This window comes from Polypterus senegalus, chromosome 2 (assembly GCF_016835505.1).
Source record: "Polypterus senegalus isolate Bchr_013 chromosome 2, ASM1683550v1, whole genome shotgun sequence".
Lineage (NCBI taxonomy): Eukaryota > Metazoa > Chordata > Cladistia > Polypteriformes > Polypteridae > Polypterus > Polypterus senegalus.
This window is the reverse complement of record NC_053155.1, coordinates 79,073,577-79,099,402: the sequence shown is the minus strand read 5'-3', so window position 1 is coordinate 79,099,402 and position 25,826 is coordinate 79,073,577. Positions and strand designations below refer to the sequence as shown.

The 25,826-nt window shown below is 39.0% G+C and overlaps 1 protein-coding gene across 2 annotated transcripts in view; it reads right to left on the bottom strand.

Annotated features, from left to right (window-relative positions):
- Positions 1-8,480: 8,480 nt before the first annotated feature.
- LOC120523086 (ferroxidase HEPHL1-like) overlaps positions 8,481-25,826 on the bottom strand; it is a 47,223-nt gene continuing 29,877 nt past the window's right edge. Inside the window, exons 13-20 of one of the 2 annotated variants that reach the window (XM_039744056.1) lie at positions 20,431-20,570; positions 20,123-20,257; positions 19,692-19,798; positions 18,854-19,076; positions 18,432-18,571; positions 18,120-18,282; positions 11,687-11,728; positions 8,481-10,989 (exon numbers count right to left, since the gene is read on the bottom strand). In XM_039744056.1, coding sequence (XP_039599990.1) covers positions 10,790-10,989; positions 11,687-11,728; positions 18,120-18,282; positions 18,432-18,571; positions 18,854-19,076; positions 19,692-19,798; positions 20,123-20,257; positions 20,431-20,570 — 1,150 coding nt within the window. In that variant the 3' untranslated portion in view covers positions 8,481-10,789. Of the gene's footprint in view, positions 10,990-11,686; positions 11,729-18,119; positions 18,283-18,431; positions 18,572-18,853; positions 19,077-19,691; positions 19,799-20,122; positions 20,258-20,430; positions 20,571-25,826 lie in introns of those variants that run through there. The other variant, XM_039744057.1, reaches the window with a different exon arrangement.

Below are 25,826 nucleotides of genomic sequence, written 5' to 3'. Positions count from 1 at the left end.
AAAACGTAAGTCAATGGATGCCTGTACTACCACCAGATGTAAAATACTGATTTCTGTGAGCGTGTAGCTCAATTCCACGTGGCTAATTTGCATATGTAATTAGCCATGCACTTTGGCCCCGATACAAAACAAACCTTAAATAATCCCTCTACTAGCCAGAAAACATAGGGCACGTTTGTTCTTGATGTAGTGAGAAGTCAAGCAAAATGACACATTTTATTGGCTAACTAAAAAGTTGACAACATGCAAGCTTTTGAGGAAACTCAGGCCCCTTCTTCAGGCAAGATGTGAGTTGCCTCAAAAGCTTGCATATTGTAATCTTTTCAGTCAGCCAATAAAAGGTGTCATTTTGCTTGACTTCTCACTACATTCATAATGGTTAACATGGTACAACACCTTTGTTCTTGATAGAAGATGCACGTGAAACAAAACAGACGTGCCTGCAATGCAATGAAATGAGCAAGTCACACACTGCTGCTTCGTGGCATCGCAAATGTGTTCTCCAAGAGTGGAACTCTGTGAGCGCAGTGATGTACATTTTATGTACTTATTGCTATCTTGTGGCCGTTTGTTGCATTTTTATGGTCATTTTTGCATCTTCGTCTTTTGTTGTCTGATACAAGGTGGCGCAGTGCTTAGCACTTCTGCAACACAGCTCATATCACATATTTGGCCACAATAATCGGTTCCCTAGTCCTCTGAGATACTTAAAAGACCACTGCAGCATTGAAATCCACTCAAAACTATTTCAGTTCCTGCAACCCCCATTGACTTGAGTGCATTTTTCCAGTTCGCCGAATATCGGGAAAATCTCGAACTCTGTAATGTTCGATTTTTTCTAATGATAACTGGCTGTGGATCCCCAGACATTTATGTTTTCCAGTGATGTTGCAGACTCACGTTTTCTTTGCCACCGCCGTCAACTAGCCCACAGCTCAACAATAACGTATGTTAAACCTCATCTGCGTATGTTTGTGGGCACCACGTAATTTGTAAAATCTGTAATTTGTATGTTAACTGTAATCCATTTGCAGCTCCTTGTACTCAGTAAAGAGCACAATAAAAAAATAAATGAAATTTACATGAACTCATGGCAGAAGGGGAACAACAGTGTGTGGTTTGTGTTTTTACTAACTTCAGTGATAGAAGCTCGCAGTGTTGAACGGGGCACACACAGGGCCGGCTGCAAGAACCCACATCAAGCATACATCGGTTGGTTCAGAGTCAGAATTTTTTAATTTTGAAAGACAGGCAAACATAACTGCATATGACACCACACTTGCCATTAGGACTAACACAATTCTAAAAATTTAAAGGGCATTTCTGGCTTAATGATACCTACAACAATCCTTCACTAAACAGAGATTTTTCCAAGTAGTACCTGTTTCTCAGCGTGTGTGTCTCTGCCCCACATACTTTTCTGTAATTTCCCTCCTGCTAAGCCATAGAATTACATAACACTATTTTTTGAGCGAATGGTTCCTTTTTTCACTTCCACCTCTTTCAGAGTTCTTTTCATATTTTAGATGGCTTTATAATGTTCAATCAACCCCATGATCTCTACATATGGGTCTGTCCTACAGTAGGAGGCCTTCATTAATTTTAATGAATTGGAAGTTTTAGCCACATGATCAGCTCTACCTAACAAAGCCTAAACAACTAGAATAGGAGCTAGTTAAACTTTTACATCTCAACTCTGATAATTTGCAAAAGTTAGGTGAATATGGCCTGAGGAGCCAGATTGTGCTGAATGACCTGTTCCTTCCAAATCTTTAGTAATGTTTGTTATGTTCGTAGTTGACTATTTATCAGACCATTCAATAGTTTATGTGGCAGAGACGCATAAACTGAGCTTTAGGGGTGAAATGAGCCGATAATCAGTCATAGCACAAGTCATGTAGAACATGTAGAACTGCTGAAACAAAGTGCCACAACCACAAGGCTAACCAGAGGTCTAAAGTCAAACCTAACAGTTCAAACCACAATTACATTCCCTTGTGTGTTTATTTCTGTTTTTAAAGGGAGACTGCCCCACTAACTTCTTAAAAGATGGGTACTTGCTTATATGTGCAGTCGTCTTAACAGGGCTACCATGATGGCATGAGTCACGTGAGATATGCATCACAAGTCTTAAAACCACACAGGATCATAGCAACCATAACTTCAAAAATGGAGGCACCTATGAAATACAAAGAAATGTAGAGACACAAAATAGTGGTGCAGTTGACCAGATAAACATACAAAAAGGCATGTGATCACATCACCACATTAATGATTAAATATTAAAAACAATTAATAACTAGAGGGCTTCGCCCCCTGCTCGCTTCGCTTGCCAACCCCCCCGGCCTGCGCCACGCGCTAGCCACTTCACGTCTCTGCTGCTCGCGTATGTGGATTTCACTTTCACCAAACAACAAATCTTTTAAGTCTCACGGATACGCCTCTTACTTGGGAAGAAACACTACTTTTCCCTGATGGCAACACGAATTAGACGATCTACAAGTCTCCAACTTAAAGTTTACATCCAAACAATATATTCGATCTGTTTTCACTGTTCTGTTATTCCAGCGCGTAATAATTTCCGTTTGTTTGCGCTGATGCGATCTTTGCTATCATTTTTTTGAGACTTTCCAATTTTAGTACTTTTATTATATCTAATCTGCTCTGCATGTGTATCGCGCCAACGATTTTGAATTTTTTACGACTTTCTACTTTGTCATGGCACAAAGTCTCGTCTCGCGGGACGTGAAAGTATCTCTCTGAAAAAGTCATGTCTTGTCCCAAGATTTTTTTATTATAATAGAGAGATGTTAAAAAAGAAATATGCTCCTAATGAATTCCTAATGTTGAGAGACAGCAATAATTGAGAGACATGGCTCATATTTCAGGGTGCACCTCCCGGCATTCATGAGAGCACATATTATGGGATGTTAGTAGAGAAGAATGATACATGAGCCATGGAGGGTCATGGCCCAGTAGCAAAACATTAAGGCAGGAACCAAGACTGGATGGGGGTACCATTGAAAAAAAAGACACTCCTCTACAAAAATAAGCAGTACACCTAAGTCAGTAATTGTCTCAGGTAAGGCGAATGCTTAACGTCCCATGCCAGTTGAGAAGCTCGGACCTTTGAGTTATAAAGAAGCTGTTGCCTCTCATTGAGCATTACAACTTGGCAGCAAGCGGCACACTTGTGTGTGTCATGTCACTTTGAATTTGCTCCCCTCCGTTCCGCTCCTATATGCACCTGGAATGTTCAAGTAATACTGGAAACCCCACCCAACCCCATAGTTGCAAATAATCAGCTTCTCTAATCTGATCTGATCTTTACAACAAAACACTCAATGGCAGGAGGCTTTGGCTGTGGCCCCCTGTATCGTATTCACACATCTTTCTCAATTCCTATATGGGTGAAGGGAGGGAGTGCTCAAAAAGATACAAATTCTGAGGCATAAACATGCTTGTGTAACACAACAAAGCTTGTCCTAAATTAAGCTTGGCAAAGTGGTTCAACATTTCGTTCAGGGCTTAGACAACAGGGTGGTCAGGGTTCCTGCTAGGTCTTTACCAAAACAAAAAACACAAAACCAGAAGTGCAGCATAAATGAAAGGAAAGTCAAAAAGAATGTATAGCAAAATAACTATTTTTGGTTGCTCAAGCACTTTTTCTCACCAGGGGCCTTGTGTATAACGCCGTGCCGTAGGTAGAACTCGCACTATAACATGACGTAAGCAGAAAAACCGAAATGTGCTTAAGCACAGAAAAATCCAGATGCAGGAATCATTGCGTACTCCAACTTCCACGTTCTTCCGCTCCATAAATCCCGGTCAGCGTGAAAAGTAACGCTCGTGCACGCGCCTTCTGTCCCGCCCCCAACTCCTCCCAGAATTACGCATTTGAATATGCAATTCAATATAAATAGCCCTTAAGCTCAGCCTTCTGTGAAAGGACAATGGGAAAAGCAAGAGGGAGAATCGAAGAATTTCAGCGAATACCAAGTGGAAGCAAAGAAAAACGTACTATTTGTTGATTTAAACAGTAGTATAATCAACAAAAGGAAACTGATCGCCTGGCACAGTCGCACAGTGCCCAAAATAAAAAAGAAGTTGTCACACATCACCGTGAAAAGGCGAGTCGTAACCCACCGTCTGAGTGTCATTTGAAAGCTTATTAGATTACAGAGAAAAAAAAGGCACACAGTAGGAAAAAAGCACGAAATGTCAACTTCAATCTCAAAATTTCCACTTTAATCACGTAGTTTATTTTGTCATTAAAGTAGAACATCATAAACTTCATCTTAAAATTGTTTAATTTAGCAGTTTCTCAAATCACATCGTAATTAAAGTAGCACATTAAATGCTTTGTTTTGTATTTGATCTTTTGCTCTGTGTGTGAGAATCACTACGTGCTTCCGCTTTCTCTTTCTCTGACAGGACACAGAATCGATTACATTCGTGATATGACAGCTCTCTGAATAATTAAAATACTGAGATGTATACTTGATATAATTTTCATGATAATAGGAGTTAAAGCACGTTATTAAACAGGGGAACACAGTGCGTGATTGTGCGCGACCTTAGATGAAATACTTTATTGTAGCAGTACTGTCTTTTTCAAACGTACTAACCTTCAATTCCTGTGCTTACTTTTCTTTCTCCAAATACCCAATCGCCACACAATCAGCTCTGTAATAGACGTTAAGCCATCTGTAAGCTTACAACAATTCTTGAAAACTTTTAAGTAACATGAAATATCTTTATAGTACAAGTTTAATTATTCTATCCTTTCAGTGTCACGTCAGCCCCAGAAAGAATACAGCACAAGTTAGGATCAATCCGTGAACTTGCTAGCGCTGCAGCCCCGTGTCCTCACATGTTTAATTATTACCAATACAGATTATTTAAATGAAGTTAAAGTTTTATCGATATAATATAATCAACATATTTTGCTGCATTTCATCTTAAAATGACATCGTCATCATATGTAAATACGCGCTTTATAATAAGTACAAACAGTTCTACAAGGAGCACTTGATGGACTGATTGTCTGTTTAAAGTTCTTGGGATGAAACTGTTTCTGAAACGCGAGGTCCGTACAGGAAATTCTTTAAAACGTTTTGCAGTGGCTGAGGCAGCATGTCCTTAAAGCTGTATACGATAATTCTCTTTCCGATCAGCTGCTGCTGTGATTCACACTCAGATACAGTGATATAAATACTCCCGAGTGGTGCAGTGAGAGTAATATGGAAAAAGATGATCAGCTGTGGCAACCCTTAAAGGGAGCCACTGAAAGAAGAAAAAGAAGAAGAAGATGGTGCAGTGAGAGTAACAACGCTAAAGCAGTTATGGTATTTGGAATAGTCTGACCATTCTGTGGACCAGTATATTGTTACAAGTTAATTACAATCAAATGCATTACACTAATCAACAATATGCAGTTAGTTTCAGTGTATTTATAAAGCCGCGTCAGTAAAATAAAGAGTGACCACACAGGCACAGTAGCGCTGCTTTGACGTTGGGTGCCGCCAGTCTGCAAAACCGAGCGGAGAACTTGCAAATGGCAAGGGATGAGGTACCGTGGAAAAGTGCGTGGCTTTACGCCAAGTGTAAGTTTTATACATCGCGATTTGAATGTGGAAACGTTCTTACGCAACATTTCTGTGCGTACGCACCGTTTATACATGAGGCCCCAGGTCTTTCCTTGAATAGTTCAGATCTTACAGCATACGACGGTGGATATAATGACATGGCTCATCTGGCACACACATCTTAGGCCTAGCAAGCTGCTATGCAACATCACAGTTACCTGAAACACAAAACAGCGACACTTAGAAACTTAAAATACTGACCCAATAATGTCACCATAATAATGATTGAGGGGTTGGGGAAAGTGAGTGTAGATGGTGTTGCTTTTGACCACAAGGAAGACGTGAGAGGCAGAGCAGGTGGTGTGAATGTGCAGGCAGGGGGGATGACTGGAGCAGCTGTGGTGTGGGCAGCAGTGAGGAAGAGTGCCATGCATGAACAAAGGAATGGTAGAACGCTGCAGGACTGAATGGCCTGCCACAGCAACTAGGAAACAGGTTAGTAAAAGGCACAAAGGAAATTTCACACACGCCATAATGAATTTTTTTTTTTTCTAGGTAAGAAATTAGCATAGTATGTAAAACTGGAAGAATTTAATTATTAACAATAAGTTCAGCATGCTATAAACATTTTCACTTCTTTAGATAGAAGGTGAGCTTACTACTTATTTAATTTTTGCACATCAGTGCCCTCTGCTGGAAATGGTGGTCAGTGACCTATTTGCCCTGAGTAACTAAGTCCACTGGTCAGGCAATCCTGGGACAATCCATCATAGGGTATACAGTATAGGCACTTGCCCAGTCTTGGGGCTAATCTTGCCAAAAATGGGCTTCAAAACTTGTGACCCTAAACTGGAATAAGAGGGATCAAAAATGAACGGCTTGATAGATGTGTCTGTATTTTGCCAAAGCTAAAATAACATCACAAATTTAAGCAAGAAATCCTTCGAAGCCGTGCTGCTGTGGCGTCAAGAGCCTGGAATCAGTCATTAGGATTAATTTAGACATATATGTGGAGTCCTGTTTTCACTTTGAGTATTTTTGTGTTATTGGCAAAAATCTGAATTAAATGCATTGACATTCTTCATTGTAACACATCAAAGGATGAAAACGTCCAATGCACTTAAACACCTTTAAAGCTACCTTAAAAAAGGAAAAAAAACAAAAAACCAAACAACAAAATGGCATCCACTTCAGTGTCTTCATTCAGTGCCAGAAAGGCTCAATGTTACAGTACAGTGCTAAGATGGGTCTGCATGATTTGCAATTCAATTTAAACGTGTAGTTAAAAAGGTGTGAAAATAAATATGACAGGATTGAATGAAGGCACTTACACTTAGGGAGACATTTTGTGCTCTCAGTATTTTTTTTTTTTTAACTTAACTGTAAAAGCCAGACTTCTTTATACCAGTGCAATAGGATGGATGGACATTACAGGATTGCTTTTTTTGAGGGGTGCTTCACAAAACTTTGTACTGCAATGACTGTTTATTTTGGAAATACAACACTGCTTGTTGTGTAAAACATCATGGAATGGCGCATACCAGGAGTGTCACTATATAAAATGAAAATTGGTTGATTGCCCTTTAGTTGATAACCATCAAACATATTACATAGGTTTCAGTTGACCAATTTTGGAAACTGCCATGGTTTCCTCCCAATAGTCTCTTCTGAGGTTGCAGTCTCTTAATTTTCAAGCCATGTTTAACAAAGTTATTATTATTACTGCAGTGTACAGTACTTGGCAGCCACCCGTACTCAAGGCATCTGACAAGATAAAGGTGCATTGCCATCACTTACTTGTGGAACCAAAGCATGCACTTGGATCATTCCCTCTCTATCAGACACCACCCTTCTTCGCTGACCTAGTCCAGTCACTTCACACATTTTAGCATCAAATATATCTAACCAGTATGTCAGCCATACCTGTGCTACTCAACTCCCAACTTGGGCCCTTCCTTTCTGCAGGCTGCTCCCACCCAGCTCATCAGGGACACAGATGCCTGACTGGCGTGTTCTTTTGTTTGCTTCATCTATTCTTCCCCTTCCACTTTTCTATCTCTCCATGGATTTCCAGTTGTATCTATGATCCAATTCAAAACCAAGAGTGCAGTGGGAAAGATACTACTCTGGTATGTTTACAGTGGCGGCTCGTAGCTAAAATTAGTGGGGATGCTGCTCCAGAAAAGTTTTAGCCTTTGTTTTAAAATTGTGTAAAAGGAAACAAACATGTATAAAAAGAAAATTTATTCAGAAAATTGATAAAATCCTAAAAGAACAAAATCAAACATTTTTTTACTTACTATAACCTAAATTGTTACAGTTCAAAGTTGATCTATTCATTTAAAAATGAAATATGAAATCCATTCTTCTTGTTTTAATTTGCGCGAAAAGATCAATAATTTTCTCCTTGATCTCTGGATGACAACTGAGGAAATTTTTCTCCATTGAAAGCACTGCAAGTGCATTTAGTCTTTCCGAATTCATAGTGCTTCTTAGAAAAGTTTTTATTCTTTTCAATGTTGAAAAGCAGCATTCTGCCTCAGAAAAAAGTGAATCAAATAGAATAATCAAATAGAATAGCTGGAAGCAGGATAATAATCTAATTCTACACTTTATCAGTTATACTCTTTATAACATATCATATGGTACACGGTTTTTAAGCACAAATCACGCGGAGTAAAAAAAAAAACACTACCTTCCATCAGCACTCTAGGGTCGGCACTGCGGGAGCGTCAGTGCTCTCTCTCCCTCGCGTGCAGCTTCCTATGTGCGCATGCGCACAACAGCCAAACACCACGCCGCTGGAACTGTGAAGCGCACAGTTCCATACAAAGATTTTTGTTTATTTTTCATAAACTGGGGGATGGCTACTGACATTAAGCTTAAGGATTATATATTGTACAAGTATAAAAAAGGAATCAAAGAAAAAAGGACTAATTATATTAAATGTTATCGATAATATCATGTGGAAATAAGGGGTGCTGCAGTTTGTGCCTATACGCGAGCCGCCACTGTATGTTTATCTAAATTGCACTCCTATTATGTGAAGGCTTCATTAAAATAGCTACAATTGTTTAAAAAAGTACCACATTTTGAAATTGTTTTCAAAGCTTTTCTTTTGGGAAATGACAGAAATCGGGCCCATCCAGAGTTGAAGTTAGGCCAGCAATGTAAGTCACCTGGCCTCAGTAGAAATGAGCACATCACCACTGAAATTTACGGTGCCTGTATTTGAATTTGTTTATGCCTTGATGAATTTAAAAATCTGTCTCAGTGCCTTCTTACGGAAAAATATGAAACTTAATGTACTTCTGTTGCTGAAACCTCTCAACAGGTAGAAGGAAAGTGTGAATCTTTTCAGTGGTTTCAATCAATGCCCTTAATAACTGTTAAGTTTAATTTGGATCAGCCTGGTAGATCAGTCTGGATATTTATATCCTCCAATACTGCATTATCATACATTCTAATTAAGAAGTTATTATAATAGATTCAGCCAAATAAGTCAAGTCAGTTGGCATTTATGTAATTCATCATCAGGATTTTGGCATAGGCTCTTGCTTCAGCCACTTCTATTACCTTTCCTAGAGGTAGGTATAAGCTGCCTTCTCTTCATCCTCCCAACTCCATGCTGTACTAACTTCAAGTAATTTAGCCCACTGACAATTTAGAATGTCATTTCACACAGATGTTTAACTCAAACAAAGTCATTCAGCCACCAATTTTAGCAATACATATTTAAATTCAGAAAAGTTTGGAATTAGAGGCTATACTGGCAGCAACCAACCCTGAACAATGTGTCAGTCCATCATGAGCAGGGCCGGTTCAAGACTCTATGGTGCCCCCAATCACCCTCAAACGCAAACACAGCAATAGATCAAATGCAGTATAATACACTAAACTATTTTGGCCCAAATCGTGAGCTCCCAAATGACTTTTCAAATCGGCACAAGATCATGAGTAAGTCATTGAAGGTAGTAAAGTCACAAGGTATGAAAGAAGTTCCAGCCCAGTCTAAGTAGTGTTTGGGTTCCTGATGTAATATAACATGGCCACATTACAAAATTTATCTGAAGTCACTTGTTGTTTTTCTTGGAAATGGTGATTGTAATTTAATTTATTATATTTCTGGCCTGGCTAGTGACAACCTGAGTGACTTTTTCTGGTGCTCCTAGGCACTTGTCCAGTTGCCCATATGGATATTCTGTCCTTGATCACGAGGCAAAAACATGCTTACTTGCAGTCACGTACTAATGGGGAGTCAGTTTAATCTTGGTTTTCACCCCACATCCACTGTACATAAGTGTATCAGAGAAAAATCCTTGCTAAGGTGGGGAAATAATCTTCCACTCCAGACTAGGATATGAATCAGGGGCTCTGGAGTAGTGAGGGAACAGAACTAATCACTTTGCCACACAACCACCTAAACATGTCATAATCCATAAAAATATCTAATTAGGTATAAACAGCAAAAGAAAGAAAAATGATATGGCTCACAAGAACCAGTTCCCTCAAGACCTCCTTACAGCATCACACAAGGAAAATGTTCTCTTGCAGTGAATTTCCTGGTCACTGAAATACAGCTGCTCAATGGTGCCATGAATGTGAAGTTATGAGACTAAATCATATACAAAATCTTGGATGTGCCAACAATTGTTTAAAGTGAACTGAAAAAATATAGCAAATTTTCATTTTTACTTTATACAAAATGTAAAGAAGTGCAAGCAGATGAGCATTGCTTATTGGACGTGTACAAGGTGTCATGTTGTCACAGTATCTTTCGTTTAAAGATCAAGGTAAAGACATGTGGTCAGTTATCTAGGCAGGTGCTTTAAATACCATTCAGGGGAATGTGGCACCTGAATGGTTTCACGAAGGCCACTAATACAAACGTGTTCCAGTTTGATTACCTTGAGGTGTGCAAGCAGTGGACAACTTAATATATCAGAATGACCATACCAGGTAAAACACAATGCAAATAAATTACAACAGAGGTGGCCCATTCATTAGCAATTGTGTGACTAGATTAGGCAAGACCTCAAAGTGCCAGAAATAACAAAAAGGTGGGTAACACAGCTCAAATGATATTTTAGGAGGCTGTGCCTAGTACACTCATACTTTCCAGTATCCAATTCTGGCTTCCTTAAACTAGTGCAAGGCACCAACGTCTTCTTAGCACAACATGGATCTTAATTTTAGTGATCCTACAGACTGTCGTTTAATGTCATCAGTCCATGCTGAGGATATCTGCCCTTTCTCCTCTGTAAGATGGAAATCCATCCCAACACCATACAGAGCCCAATCAGCAGCAGAAGGCCTACAATAAAGAGAGAGATCAGTGCATCCTTTGCCTGCTGCTTATCCAGCTCCTTCCCAAAGAAGTCAACCGTCATTTCTTGTACAGCTGCAAAGGAGACAAAAAAGATAAGGTCAGAAAAAACGTCAACCAGTGTAACATCAAGTTCAACTCAGAAAAGATAAACTGAAAGAAGTACAGAGTCAGTGGTCTTTTATTAGGTGCATATAATTCAAGAAATAAATGCAACAGGATCAAGGATGCCAGGAGGTCAACTCTATATAGTGTTTGCCTTCAGCAAGAGCCAAATACATTGATATTACAGCATGGCCAGCTGGACAAAAGGTCATTAACAACTAAAGCTTAAAAGACAAGCAGGAGTACAGCCCACAAATCTGAAAAACCTAATATTGTTAAAAAAAAAAAAAAAAACAAAAACAGGACATATGGGATGACAAACATGGCTCACAATGATCAGGGCACAAATCCCCTGTGAATATATTTGATTATTTATCATTTGGGCAGAACAATGGGTGACCTACTAATTCTTGGATGAGACAGAATGGGGGAAGACCTACAGCTCTACCAGACCTTACGGCATTAGGCTTGTCTCTTCAAAAACATCCATTGTCTCACAAACTGCAAATCAACTTGATCAGTTACTGGCAGATCCTGAGCAGTAAAGAAGGATATTACTTTAACAAGTCAGATTTTAATTTTCCAGTAAAAGCAAAATGTGGCAAGCTTGACAACAGGTTTTGTACACACATTTGATATTTAGATGCTAAAATCTAAAGAAGAGTACCGTCTTGAAGGTGAGAATCCTCACTTGAAAATGGCACATCACCTGCAAAACAAATGCATTTTGACACAATTACTGTATAATGTGAACTGAACTCATTATCAGACATGAAGAAAAATATATAAATTGAACCTTTTATTTAAGTAGTGTGAAACATTGTTTTTATTTTGCCTTATTGCAGGCAATTCTGCCAACACTACTTATAACACTAAAAATCTTATTATTTGAATACCTTCAGAAAGGTGTTTTGTAAAGGACAGAAATTAATAAACTGTGATTTCAAAATATTTTTCATAAACAGTTTTTGGAGGTAGGGTATATCCCTTCATTAATATAAATGATATTGAATAGTGGAAGTAATTTAGTTTTGAATTCTGCAAACCATTTTGTTTTTTTCTTAAAATGCCTAAAACAATGTTATGATAAACACATATAGCAATAGAGAATTTATTGAATACTAATGACATTCTTATGAACTGAAGTGGTAATTTTAATCTCTAAGGTAAATAATTATGCACAAGCAAGTCAGAGATGTGAACTAATAATGCAAGATTGATAGAGATGGCAATGGTTCTGATTTCTTAAGGGACACTAAGTAATCAGTGTTGCCAGATCCTTTGGAGTTTGGCACTGTTGCCGTCTTGCCTCCTTGCAGTTTTGCTGGCCTTGACATCAGGGACGTGGCTTGGGACTTTTGGAGTTTTACCATTTGGGCAGCCACATGTATCCTTTGGGGGCAGCACGATGGCGCAGTGGTAGCGCTGCTGCCTCACAGTAGGGAGACCTGTGTTCACTTCCCGAGTCCTCCCTGCATAAAGTTTGCATATTCTCCCTCCGTGGGTTTCCTCCCGGTGCTCTGGTTTCCTTCCACAGTCCAAAAACATGCAGGTTAGGTGCACTGGCAATCCTAACTAGTCCCTAGTGTGTGGTTGGTGTGTGTGTGTGTGCCCTGCGGTGGGATTTGTTCCTGCCTTGCGCCCTGTGCTGGCTGGGATTGGCTCCAGCAGACCCCCGTGACCCTATGCTAGGATACAGCGGGTTGGAAGAAGAAGACCGACATGTATCCTAACACAAAAAATTAACATAACGGCAAATCAAAAATTGTCCCTGTGCAATGCTTTCAAAAATAAATAGCCCAGCTTGGTGTGAAAACCACACATTTGGCAACCCAGCTAGTAAAGAGTTCTGTGTCCTGTAGTTTAAAATGGATTACAAAAGTGGAAAATTCAAAGGAAATTAAGATGTTGCTATGACTATAACATAATCTAAAATAAATGCACATCTTAATATGTGAAACATCTAGAAATAGACTGAATAGCACAATAAAACTTTTTAGAAAAATGGGAGATAATATTTTTTTATTATACAAGATCATATTATATTAATAAACAGTACTGGGATCAAACCACACGGGCTGGTCTTTGCTCCCTAGTGCATTAAGCCATTAAGTCCCATTACCCTGATGCCTGTTCACTGGTTGTCCCTTCTTCGAGCACTGTTGGTAGGCACTAACCACTGCATACCAGAATCTCCCCATAAGATCTGCCATTTTGGAAATGCTTCGTCCCAGTTGGCTAACCTTGACAATTTAGCCCTTGTCAGAGTTACTCAGATCCTTACACTTGTCCATTTTTTCCTATTACAAACACATCACCTTCAAGAACTGAGTGTTCACTTGCTCCCTAATATAACTGTCCCCTTGACAGATGGCACTGTAACAAGATAAATAATGTTATTTAATTCAACTGTCAGGGGTTTTAATGTTATGGCCGTTTGGTGCAGGTATCTTCTTCCTGCTTACAAGACTCTGCATTTATTTATATTAAATTTGATTTTCCACATATATTCTCAAGTATGAGATGACCTGTGGTGCAGTGGGTAGTGCTGCTGCCTCACAAATACAACCTGGACTTGAATCCCATACTCTGTCATTAAGCAATGTCCAAATGTAAAATCTGTCTGTCTAGGTCAGTGAGAAGAAGGGTGTAGACATGAGTGAGCTTTGTGATGGACTGGCATGCTGCCTAGGGTCTAACCTGCCTTGCTTAATGCACCTCCAGGTTAGTCGCTGGTCCTCCAACACCCTAGATTGAATTAAGTGGGTCAAGTTACTCCCAAATATAAACTTTGTGCAGGTCCACCATGAGAAGTTGTATTGACTCCAGGAAATTTACATTCCGCCTAACTTAGTGTATTGCGGAGTGGTGGCTCAGAGGCAAGGGATCTGCACCAGCAATCAAAAGGTTGCTGGTTCAAATCCCATAAACACCAGAAGTGACTCTACTCCGTTGGGCCCCTGAGGCCCCTTAACCTGCAATTGCTCCGTCCTAGGTATGATGTTAACCTGCATCCAGCCCTGCAAGCAGGTACTCCAACTTGCAGGGAAAACTTCGGGGTTGGTGCCAGGATCAGCACTCCAGCCACTTTATATATATATATATACTAGCAGAATACCCGCGCTTCGCAGCGGAAAAGTAGTGTGTTAAAGAAGGTACGAAAAAGAAAAGGAAAAATTTTTTAAATAACGTAACATGATTGTTAATGTAATTGTTTTGTCACTGTTATGAGTGTCGCTGTGATATATTTATAGCAAAATACCCGCGCTTCGCAGCGATGTCATGTGTTAAAGAAGTTATGAAAAAGAAAAGGAAACATTTTAAATATAATGTAACATGACTGTCAAAGTAATTGTTTTGTGTATTTGGTGGCAGCATCACAAAGTTATTTTCGTCTAGCTGCATCAGAAAATGTACCACGACGTCTGACATGCCTCCTTTTTACTGTTTTCTCACAGCTTGGATTGCTGCTGTCATATATACACACACACACACACACAAACACACACACACACACATACATACATATACATACATACATACATATATACACATATATATATATATATACACATACATATCTTCATATCTACATATCAATATACATATCCACATATATATATATATAGTACATACCTATCTACATCATATATACACACATACATACATACACACACACACAAATTATATATATATGTATGTATGTGTGTGTGTGTGTGTGTGTGTGTGTGTGTATATATATATATATATATATAGATATAATGTAGATAGGGGTGTGTGTGTGTATACACATACATACATATATATACACATACATATACTTGTGTGTATGTTTGTATGTGTCTATATGTGTGTGTATAGCTTTGGTCACTGAGTGCAAGGGAAAAATAATAAAATATAGTCTATAAGTTATTAAACAGTAAAACATTAACGTTTCAAGAAGTACAGGTACATTGAGCACTACTGGAGTGGTTGTGGGTAAACTACATTTTAAAGACGTGTAACACAACAGGTAAGTAACTAACAGCAGCTAAAATGTATATGGATCATCTCTCGGTAGTAGATCCCTTTTGAAAGGCGCTACACGACGGCTGTGGTATAGAAATTACACTTTCTATGTGAACGCTCAAATTTGTGCCTCTGGTAATGTGCCTTACCGGCATTTAAAGAAAATTAGTTTTGTGTCCTCTGCAGTGTTAAGAGAGAAAGGCTTTGGTTTGGCATAAAAGGAAAAAGGTGTAAAGAAAGGAAAGTTGCCTTTTTCTTTTATATAGTATAGAGAGATGTGTTCGCTGACGTTATGATCGCCTTTTGGGGACAGTCGCGGTGGGTCTTGTGTAGACTGGTGAGACGTCCCCGCCATTAATCGGCTGTGATGGCACTGTCAGTCCTGCACTCGTGTGCGTGAATTCATAATCCAAGTTTAGGACCTCATAATCGTATACGTGCAAAAGAAAGTGTGAATCGCCTTAATATTATTTTGCCGTGGTGTAGAAAAGGGGTCCCGTGTTTGCACTTGTCTGGGCTATAGCGCAGGGGGAGGATGAAAAAAAATTAAAAGTGCTCACTTTGACTTAAAGCAGAAGCGCAGTCAGCGTCTCAAAGGCCAGCACAGCTATGCACGCGCTGGCTGCTCGACTTTGCTGGGCAGGAGACCCTTTTGTACACACGTTCATGATATCAAAAGTCTCAGCGCTCTTTGGAGGTAATTCATATATTATATATATAGCAAAATACCCGCTACCGAGCGAGAAGTAGTGTGTTAAAGAAGTAATGAAAAAGAAAAGGAAACATTTTAATAATAACGTAACATGATTGACATTGTCATGAGTGTTGCTGTCATATATATGCCTGCCTAAATAAGTCACGCTCGCTTTGCTCTTACTTTATTTACCGCTCATTTAATCATGGCTAATGGCGGAAAAATTATAAAATGGAAGGAGGATGGCTTTACCAAAACAATTATTGATGGCGAATCGATTATTCATAAAGCTTGAATTGGTGATCTGTTTTTCTGTGTTAACCTCATATTTTTTCATACTTCTTCTCAAACTAAGGTGGTGCGAGGGTAAAATGAATCGGATGCGCTGATCAGTGTAATCGTGTACCAGGAAATCATGCATTGACAAAGCTCCCTTTGCTTGTAATGCAAAGTGTGATTAAATGCATTATTTTTAACGCGTTATGGAGCACATGCATCGAAGCTTCTCAGCTGTGCTTGTGCTAAGAAAAGGAAAGATTTTAAAAATAACGTAACACGATTGTCAATGTAACCTTTTGTAAGTAGTGCCTGGAGGATTCAGTGTGTAGAAACTCTAGAGACAGCGTGTGTATTAACTTGTGGATTTTTCTGTGAGTATTTGGTGGCAGTCTGACGAAGTTGCTTCGGAAGACGGCGTTAGCTGCAGAGCTCAGCTCAGAGTGAAATGGGATGAATGGGCGGGGAGATGATGACGTGACTCCCCACCCGCCTTAACTGTCAATCCCCACAAACACAGTCTCGGAATTTGCATAAGCACACCCTTCACCTACAATTTTAACTTAGTTACAAAGTGATCAAAACTCCGCTTATATCCTCGCCCTCTCATTAAACTTGTATCCCGCATTACCTGTGGGCATGTGAAACGCCAGCGTAGCCTGTCTATGAACTTAATTTAAAGTTTAGGTTTACACCGTGCTTTCTTTCCGAGGTAGCAGCACTCATGAATATGGTAGTATATGTCACTCGCTCGCTTCTTATTGTTTCGCTGCCTTCTCAATTATATAATGCATGTTTTCTTAAGCGCTTTTTGGAGGTCTTCCTGGTTTTCTACGCACTGCGCTGACAGTCAGTTAACGTGATTACGTGGAAGGCGTGATGATGTCACACGAAACTCTGCCCCCCCCCACGTCATTGCAGTTCAACTCCATTACAGTTAATGGAGAAAATACCTTCCAGTTATGACCATTAGGCATAGAATTTCGAAATGAAACCTGCCCAACTTTTGTAAGTAAGCTGTAAGGAATGAGCCTGCCAAATTTCAGCCTTCTACCTACACGGGAAGTTGGAGAATTAGTGATGAGTGAGTGAGTGAGTGAGGGCTTTGCCTTTTATTAGTATAGATACTCAGCAAAAAAAGAAACGTCCCTTTGTCGCCTAAGACAGTGCTACAGGGAGACAGGAAGGACAGCTGATCATCCTCGCAGTGGAAGACCACGTGTAACAACACCTGCACAGGATCGGTACATCCGAATATCACACCTGCGTGACAGGTACAGGATGGCCACAACAACTGGCCGAGTCACACCAGGAACACACAATCCCTCCATCAGTGCTCAGACTGTCCGCAATAGGCTGAGAGAGGCTGGAATGAGGGCTTGTAGGCCTGTTGTAAGGCAGGTCCTTACCAGATATCACCAGCAACAATGCCGCCTATGGGCACAAACCCACCTTCGCTGGACCAGACAGAAGTGGCAAAAAGTGCTCTTCACTGATGAGTCACGGTTTTGTCTCACCAGGGGTGATGGACGGATTTGTGTTTATCGTCGAAGGAATTGAGCACGTCTGGGACCTGTTGGATCGCAGGGTGAGGGCTAGGGCCATTCCCCCCAGAAATGTCCAGGAACTTGCAGGTGCCTTGGTGGAAGAGTGGGGTAACATCTCACAGCAAGAACTGACAAATCTGGTCCAGTCCCTGAGGAGGATATGCTCTGCAGTACTTCAAGTAAATACTGACTGGTACTTTTGATTTTGAGCCTCCCTTCATTCAGGGACACGTTTCTTTTTTTGCTGAGTGTATATATATATATATATATATATATATATATATATATATATATATATATATATATATATATATATATAAAAACTCACACTGTTCAGTGTGGTGCTTAGAATGACCAGTATTTTCCATGCATCTATCGGTAGGTCACCAATTTCTGTATTACTAAAAAAATTCAGACACAAGTGTTTTAAAACTAAATCAATTAAATAAAAAATATACTGAACTATCTCATCTCACACATGGCATTGCTCAAGGACAGGGATTTCTGTGGGGTTAGTGGTTTTTCTTTAATAAAATGTTAATTAATAAAAGGTAAAAAGTAGGAGTCACAATCACCTCCACGGTTCAGAACGGTGAAGACCGTCTCCATCCCAGCATGGATATGATCATTCACGTGGCAGTGTAGGAGCCATGTCCCTGGATTTCCTGCCATAAGTTCTATTGTCTGGAAGGTACCAGGAAATAAGTCATAGACATCTGCCCGATGTTCTTGATCAGTCTGCAAAGAGCAAATACAATATTCCAAAATGTGCACCAGTGCTTCCTGAGTAAAAGATTTATGTCTGCTGAGATTCTCTTTTCTGAAGGAAGTTATACAGAGAATCACTTAAGACTAACCCTATTTGTGAACATGAACAGAAAATCTACCTTAACAATAAATGTCTGTGCATGGAAGTGCACTGTGTGCAGGTCAACTTCACTGCCCATTCCCAACAGATACCATTCTGTCTTCTCTCCCTGGGTCATCACAAGGCCATGCAGATTCCCAAAGACTTTGCCATTTATTGCTGAAGATAAAGAGCAAGAGAGTAGCAGCAGTGCAGATTGGATAAGGTGTGTAAAGGCCAAATACTTGAGGGAAATGCAAAAGTGTAAAAGCAGTGCAGAGCAGCCATAAGTTTAGTGCAAAAGGATCAAACTGGAGACCAGCATGATAAAGACTTGTGGCAGAGTACAACAGGAATGAAGTCTGGGATACAACACATCCAAAAGGAACGTAAATCAGTGAAACACAGAGAAAAGGAGCTCAAGTGAGTAACCATTACAACACCAACTCTATTTCTGCTCACCATGCATTTTGTTGCTTTCCAAGAAATCCTCATCATTTTCTATGGTCTGCAGATCAGTGTGCAGATACTGGGCAATGTTGTCACCCAGATACCAGGACTGGTTTTCATCAAACACCATGAACAACAATGCAAACTCTCTGTCGACATCTTTTCTTCTGCCATGAACATCTAGAACCCCACGGCGGCATGTAATGAGTGGCCCCACAAGTCCACTGTAGGTATCCTGGAAGAAAATGTAGAATGGTGCAGGTATTAGTGAGATTCTGCATCCCCATATCTATAGGTCTGTACATCCTAATCATGTTCAACAGTGAAAAGTTGTTTTAAGATGTAATCAGTGCCAAACATTCATAAAGGCCTTGTTGCAGGATAGCAATCAGTTCATATAAAACCTAAAAAGTAGTAAGAACAAAAATCTTTTAATATTTGCAATGAAAATATTTATTGTAATTTTTTCAGGTTTTTTGATATTACATTCTGCCTGTCTGCATATTTTGCAGTTAAATGCCAAATGAATGGTTTTTGTTTTCATTTGAAATTCACTAAAACTATGTTCTGATGTAGATTAGGGCTATTACAAATTAAACGTTTACAGAATTTAACTTATAAAATGTATTAGCCCATAAAATCTCACCACATCCAAACAAGAAAATGCACATGCCACAAAGAGATTCATAGAATTAAAAAGCACGCAAGCCACATTTGGATGTCAAAAAACAGGTAAATCCCTTATTTTTTTTAATACAGACCTACATGTGATTATTAAGGTGCCCCCATCATGCAATGTACTCTCTTTCCATGTCTTTCACATTATGTCCCCATACAGACTCTTTCTCACCTTAACAAAGTTTGTGCCTGAATGATAAGCCCAAGTGAGACAGTTGGAGTCACTAGGGCTGGGGCCCATGCCCTCTGGAACATTCCACCTGTAGGTCTGCACCTGACCTAGAAAACGGGATAATCTCAGTTATCCAAGGCAAGTAGTGTGATCTTCTATCATTTCAGTGTTACTTAATTCCAAACACACTGAAGAACAATTTCATCATACCTGCTGTTCTGAATCTTAACCCAGTGATGCCTACCCTTATCCTATCCCAGTTCTCAAATATTGGTGAAAATTAACTAATGAATGAGGCAGAGTGCATATCACAGGCAAATGGTCACAGGACTAAGTTCTTAGAAGTCAAGTTGCTATAAATACAATAGAAGCAAAGACATATAGATGCTAATGAACCAAACAATGCTGGACTGTCAGTCATAGACACTTACCTGGTGCTGTGTTTCTTGAACCATGGTACACAATCTCCTGCTGCACTCCATGAGCTTCAATAGAGTATGGACGGGTGGCCATGTTCTTAAATACAATTAAGATTATGTCTCCAACTTCCGCTTTAATTAGTGGTCCTAGATAGATGGAATCAGTCAAACTTTGAGACAATGCCACACGGGTTCTTCCAACCCCTGAAGTTTATATGCAGGTCTAGCAGACACAATAACTCAATAATATTTAGTGTTCCTCACCCCATTTGCTGCAGTTCTAGATGGAATCGAGTTTTATATAATGAAGCTACATTTACCAAGTATCTGTAGGTGTTCCTCTTCTGGAGACAGACTTTTCCTTTTTGTGAAGTGCCCATTGCTATACTCCCGGTATACTACTTTTTTATATTTGGATCCAATTCGCCCATGTCCTTTGTCAATAAATGTGTGGCCATAGCTGTAAAGGAGAGCATTATATACTTAGTACTGTGCTCCTGAACTCAAAACAGTGTTTACCAGCGATGGTGGATGAAAAAAAGCAAAAGAAAAATATCACAATCTATACCATACGACCTGAAGTATTATACCCTGGAGATTCTACTGGTAGACTCAGATGATTCAGATAAATGGGATCTTATTAGTGGCTTAGGAGGGTTAAACATTGCCTATCATCTTCAAAGTCTAATATGGCAAACCTTGTTACTGGGGATTTATAAACAGGGACAAATGTTGCATGCAACAAATTTGATTATATCCAGTGTGACTCACTCCCTCTTCAGAAAGTTATGAGGCGTAACTTGATAACATCTCACTTTCTCCTTACCCCTATGTCAGGTCTAGCTTCAGATTAAAGGCCAGAACATAAGAAATTGTCCACACTTTAGTTGACATAAGGAAAGATGCTTTAGGATGCATCATGCAGTTTGCGTTATACTTTACTTTGCATGTTTCTCATAACAGAGTTATATTCTTTTTAGTAGATTTTCCCTGTAGTGAAAGTTTTGCAGAGAAGCATCAAGGACATTCTTGAATCTTAAAAACACTTGTGTTGATTTTCACAAGACAAAAGGAAGTGGAAAACAGGAAAAAGCAGTTTTGGTAGAGGAGAAAATTCTTTGAAAATAAAAGAAAAACCAGGAGGTTTGATGATATGCAGGATATGAGGTGCATATCACTATCACTTGAACTTCTGTCCATTATTGTGTAACAATATGGAATCCTTTTTTATGGCACCGTCTTTGCTCCATTGACTATCACAGAACTATAAAACTGGAACAAAAAAATTCTACAGATCTTTCAGAGCTAAACTAATTGTCGGAAATGACCTACTGCCCATGTAGCCACATGTCATATATAATATGTGCAAAATTTGTCAGCCAAAGTGCAATTAAATATTTTTGAGAGCAAGAAATGGTGTCAACAAGTGTGTTAAAGGGTTCTTATTAAATATACCAATTTCTAGATACCCAATAACTGGTTATTATGGCTCCTAACAAAAGCAATATCATTAAGACAAGGAAACACTGAAAAGAAATTTTTGTGTCACTTGGGAAGGAAGGAAAGAAATTAATTTTTGAGACACTAAAAGTACTGTAAATGACAATAATAATAACAATAATATGGTAAAACAAGGCAGCATTGAACAATTGTGTAGAACAGTGTCAAACCATCAAAAGCTAAAACAGGTGAAAGACCACTGGTCAGGAATGCTGGTGAGAGGCCCAAGGAATCCATAAAGTAATTACATTTTTCTAGAAGTTAAGTAGTAGATATTATACATATGAAAATAATCACCTGTTTGCTTCACTAAGACTCATGGGAGTGGGGCAAAACAAAAAGCCATTAAAAAAATATTGGTCGCAGTTTGAGAGAAAGCATAAGTGAGACTGCATGGTCTTACGAGACTGAAACTGTCCTTTATGCCTAGATAGGGAAGCATGCCCTCTTCAGTGATTTCCTGTTTGTGAGGTCTTTGAAGATTGCTGATGGAATTATTCCAAACAGTCACAAATTCCACCATTTAAAATTTGATTTTCTACAATTTCATACATCAGCTGCCACTGTGCTAAAACCACTGCAAACGTGAAAGGCTATGGCAAAGTCAACCTGTACAAGCATCTGCTGTTAACTTTATACTGAAAGACATAATAAGAAATACAACTATTCAGCTGTTAGCCTTCATTAACTTCTCAACTGTCAAGCCATCGACACACATCACCCCACCTCCCATGAAATAAGATCTGGAAGCAAAGGAAAAGGACAGTGAATTCCAGAGGTCGCAGAGTGTGTTTTACTCTCTTTACAGGGGAATGACTGGAAGCATTCCTAGGAAGACATAATTAAATAAGATAATTAACTGGTCCATTATGTTCAGAAAGAGTGAATGGATCCAGGTCGAAAATAAAACAGGACTAAAGAGGTGAGGAGCTCAGCTCAAGGATACCTAAAGGCTTACTGATGAACAAGAAATCCCTACAAACTACTGACTTAACTAAAGGAAGTCTGGTGTTTTCTCTAAGGGAAGTTGAACTTGTACACTATAAAGCTTCAATGTGCTACCAAGGGAAGAGACACAGACTCCAAAAACTTAAAAAGTCTTTATAACTGCCCTAATTATTGACTTCATCTGGCATTTAACTCATTATTAAAAGCATTTCCCAAAGCTTGGGAATGAAAAACTTGAAATTTTGTTTTGGTTTGTTGAAGTGACTGGATTTCTTTTTTTTACAGTGCAAAACTAAATATCAACTGTTCTGATTTCAATGTTAATTTTAAACAGTCATAGACTCAATTTTGTAGAAGGACCGGACTTATTAAATTAATGCATCTTGGATACTTGGATAAAAATGCAAAGCCTGGTAGGTGCTCATAAAGGTACAGGGAAGAAGCAAAATTAAATTCTGCCTGTTTCATATTATTTTTAAAGCCTTCTTTTCCATCTTGAAGTCTTTAACATAAAAAAAAATTCAACCAAATGAATAAGCCTTTCTAAAATGTCAATTCTGAGCAGTTGATTTATTTTAGGATGGTGTCACAAGTGTTTAAGACTGTGCTATTCTAATAACAACTTCTATCTTGCTTTTAATTTACTTTTTGGAGTTATAAACTTGGAGCGGAGAAGGGATTTCTTTTGACATTATGCCAATTGCACATGAGTCATGATTCACAAATACTTTTTTCTTTTTGAACAATAAAGCTGTGAAAGTGACAAGTTATGAAAAAGAAAAAGCAATTTAACAGACCCTGCATTCCTTTTGGGTGTTTTGTTTTAAACCTACAACAGGATTTAAAAGGCTCTGTAAATGAATGAACAGAATTTACCGGTCTTCTGGATTATGAGCAGTGTGTTCTTAAATATGCCATAAGACGATTCACTTACTCTCATGAAAATGCACACCTGCTTGGCTACAATGAGAGGTGGTGGACTGAAGGAATTTAGTGCAGCCCAAATAGGTAATGGGTAATTACAGACAGTAAAACTTGACAACCTTTATTAACTTTCTTTTTTGTTTGGGTTATAACATGGAAACGTGTATTCCATACATCTTTTATTACTGCTTAAATCTGCTAGAATAATGATAAGTAGAGTTTTGTTTTATGTTTCAGGATATATTCAGTTTAGACAGTACCTACCATTAAGAGTTTAATCAATGTTTCAGTTGTAGTTGGTTAAGGTCAGTCTTCAACAAAAAGGTAAAATGGTAAACTACAGAGACAAAAGAAACCCCAGAGCAGTCTATAAAAGACCTGCAACTTGAAGGAGTGTCCATCTGCTAGCAGGATGGCAATGTTAAAAAAAAAAATAAACACACACAACTCAGTAAGAAGGATCTGGAATGAAAGTTTTTAGCAACGATCCTCATCAAGTTTCAAAAATGTAAGCAATTTCACAAATATAACTGGACACATTGCTGTATCCAGATGTGCAATGCTACTATAGAATAAGTTCCAGCTGTAATTTATTTCTACATCATTTTGGATGAAATATGATGGTTATTTAACAGATAATGTTTTTTCAACTTATTTGATTCATCATTAGAAGTACTTATTCAATTTTTGTTTTCATTATGACATACAGATATTTCCACATTGATCAATGGCAAAAATTCCTAATTACAATGTAATAAGATTCCATAATAAAATACCATAAAACAGGAAAGAGAACACCTTATTTATTTACTGTGAATTTTGAGACAGGGCAGAGAGAATACAGCCTAGACAGTCAATGTGTTTACCTGTGTTTTAAGGCGCTTTTCCACTGCATAGTACGGCACAGCACGGTTCAGTACAGCTCACCTTGGTTCGGCTCAGTTCGGCTCGGTTTGCGTTTCGACTGCAGTTTAGTACCACTTTAGAGTGGGCGGGATTATTCACGTGTCATTATAGTTGCGCCGCCTCTACTGCCGTGACACCGTGGAACTTTTACAACAACACGCAGACAACGACAACACTTTAGCTCGACGACGCACAAGGGTAAGCATCTAAAAAGCACATCACTAGCTAACTTTTATCACTGTTGCAAAGCATAAAATGAACTTAACTGCCAGTGTAACATTAAAATGCTGATACTGTATATTACAGATCTTCCACATTTTGCAAAAAAGTCGCCGCAACAGACCATCTGTTTGGACATTTAACCGTGCTTCAGAGTGGTGGGATGTGATTGTTCCCGGTTTTACAAACACTCAGTGGCTGGAGAACTTTCGAATGTCTGAAGAAACATTCATCCACTTATGCAATAAACTGCATCCAGCGATGGAGAGACGGGACACAAACTTCGGCGTGTGTGTACCTAAAAGAAAAGAATATCTAGTGACGCAGTAATGACGATTTTCTCCGGCCAATCAGTGACCAGCAGAGTTTACACGTCACGTTTTGGTAACGGTTCGGCGCGCTTGGAACCTCGGCTGAGGTGGTACTAAAAAAAGGACCAGGTACCAGGTACTGTTCCCAGTGGAAAAGCCCCCAAAAGTGAGCTGAACTGAACCGTGTCGTGCCGTACTATGCAGTGGAAAAGCGCCATTAATAACCCTGTTACTCACAGAAACCTGGTTTCTAAAATGCCATGTAAATCCTTATTCCAATTTTTCTCTGCTAGTAACCCAGTTATGTGGCCATATAAACCCTTAACTGGGTTACAGTTAATGATTTTGTAGTCTGCACATGTTTGTTACACTCTGTTCACCTAATTATCCTTGCACATGCTTTCAGCTGCCACAGGTAGAAGCATCCACAATATAAATTTTGTGAGGGAAATGCACGGGCAATCACATTACTCCTCCTGGTTGAAATAAAATCAGCCTAAATACTCCAGAAATTGCTAAATTTATGTTGATGAACTAATTGTACACAGCTAAGCTCAGCATCACAGTCTTAGGAGCAGTAGGGTACCATGCATCACGTAGTCTAATTACCTTTCAAAGTAACAAGTAACCTAATGCAATACTTACATATTTTACTGAAGTACAAACACCCGTGTTATTATCCCAGCAACAGCGGGTGTTAGGCAAGAAGCACATGTACTTCTGCACTGCTCCTTTGTGGAGTTCAATTGCACAGCAAAGCAGAAAAGTGTGTGTTGTGTGCAATATGGTAACAGAAACATGTTAATAAAGTGACAGTTTAGTGAAAATTTAAAATTTAGTGTAAATATAGTTATTTGCCAAAGATAACAGGGGCTAATGTTTAGAATGTAAAAATGGGATGAATGTTA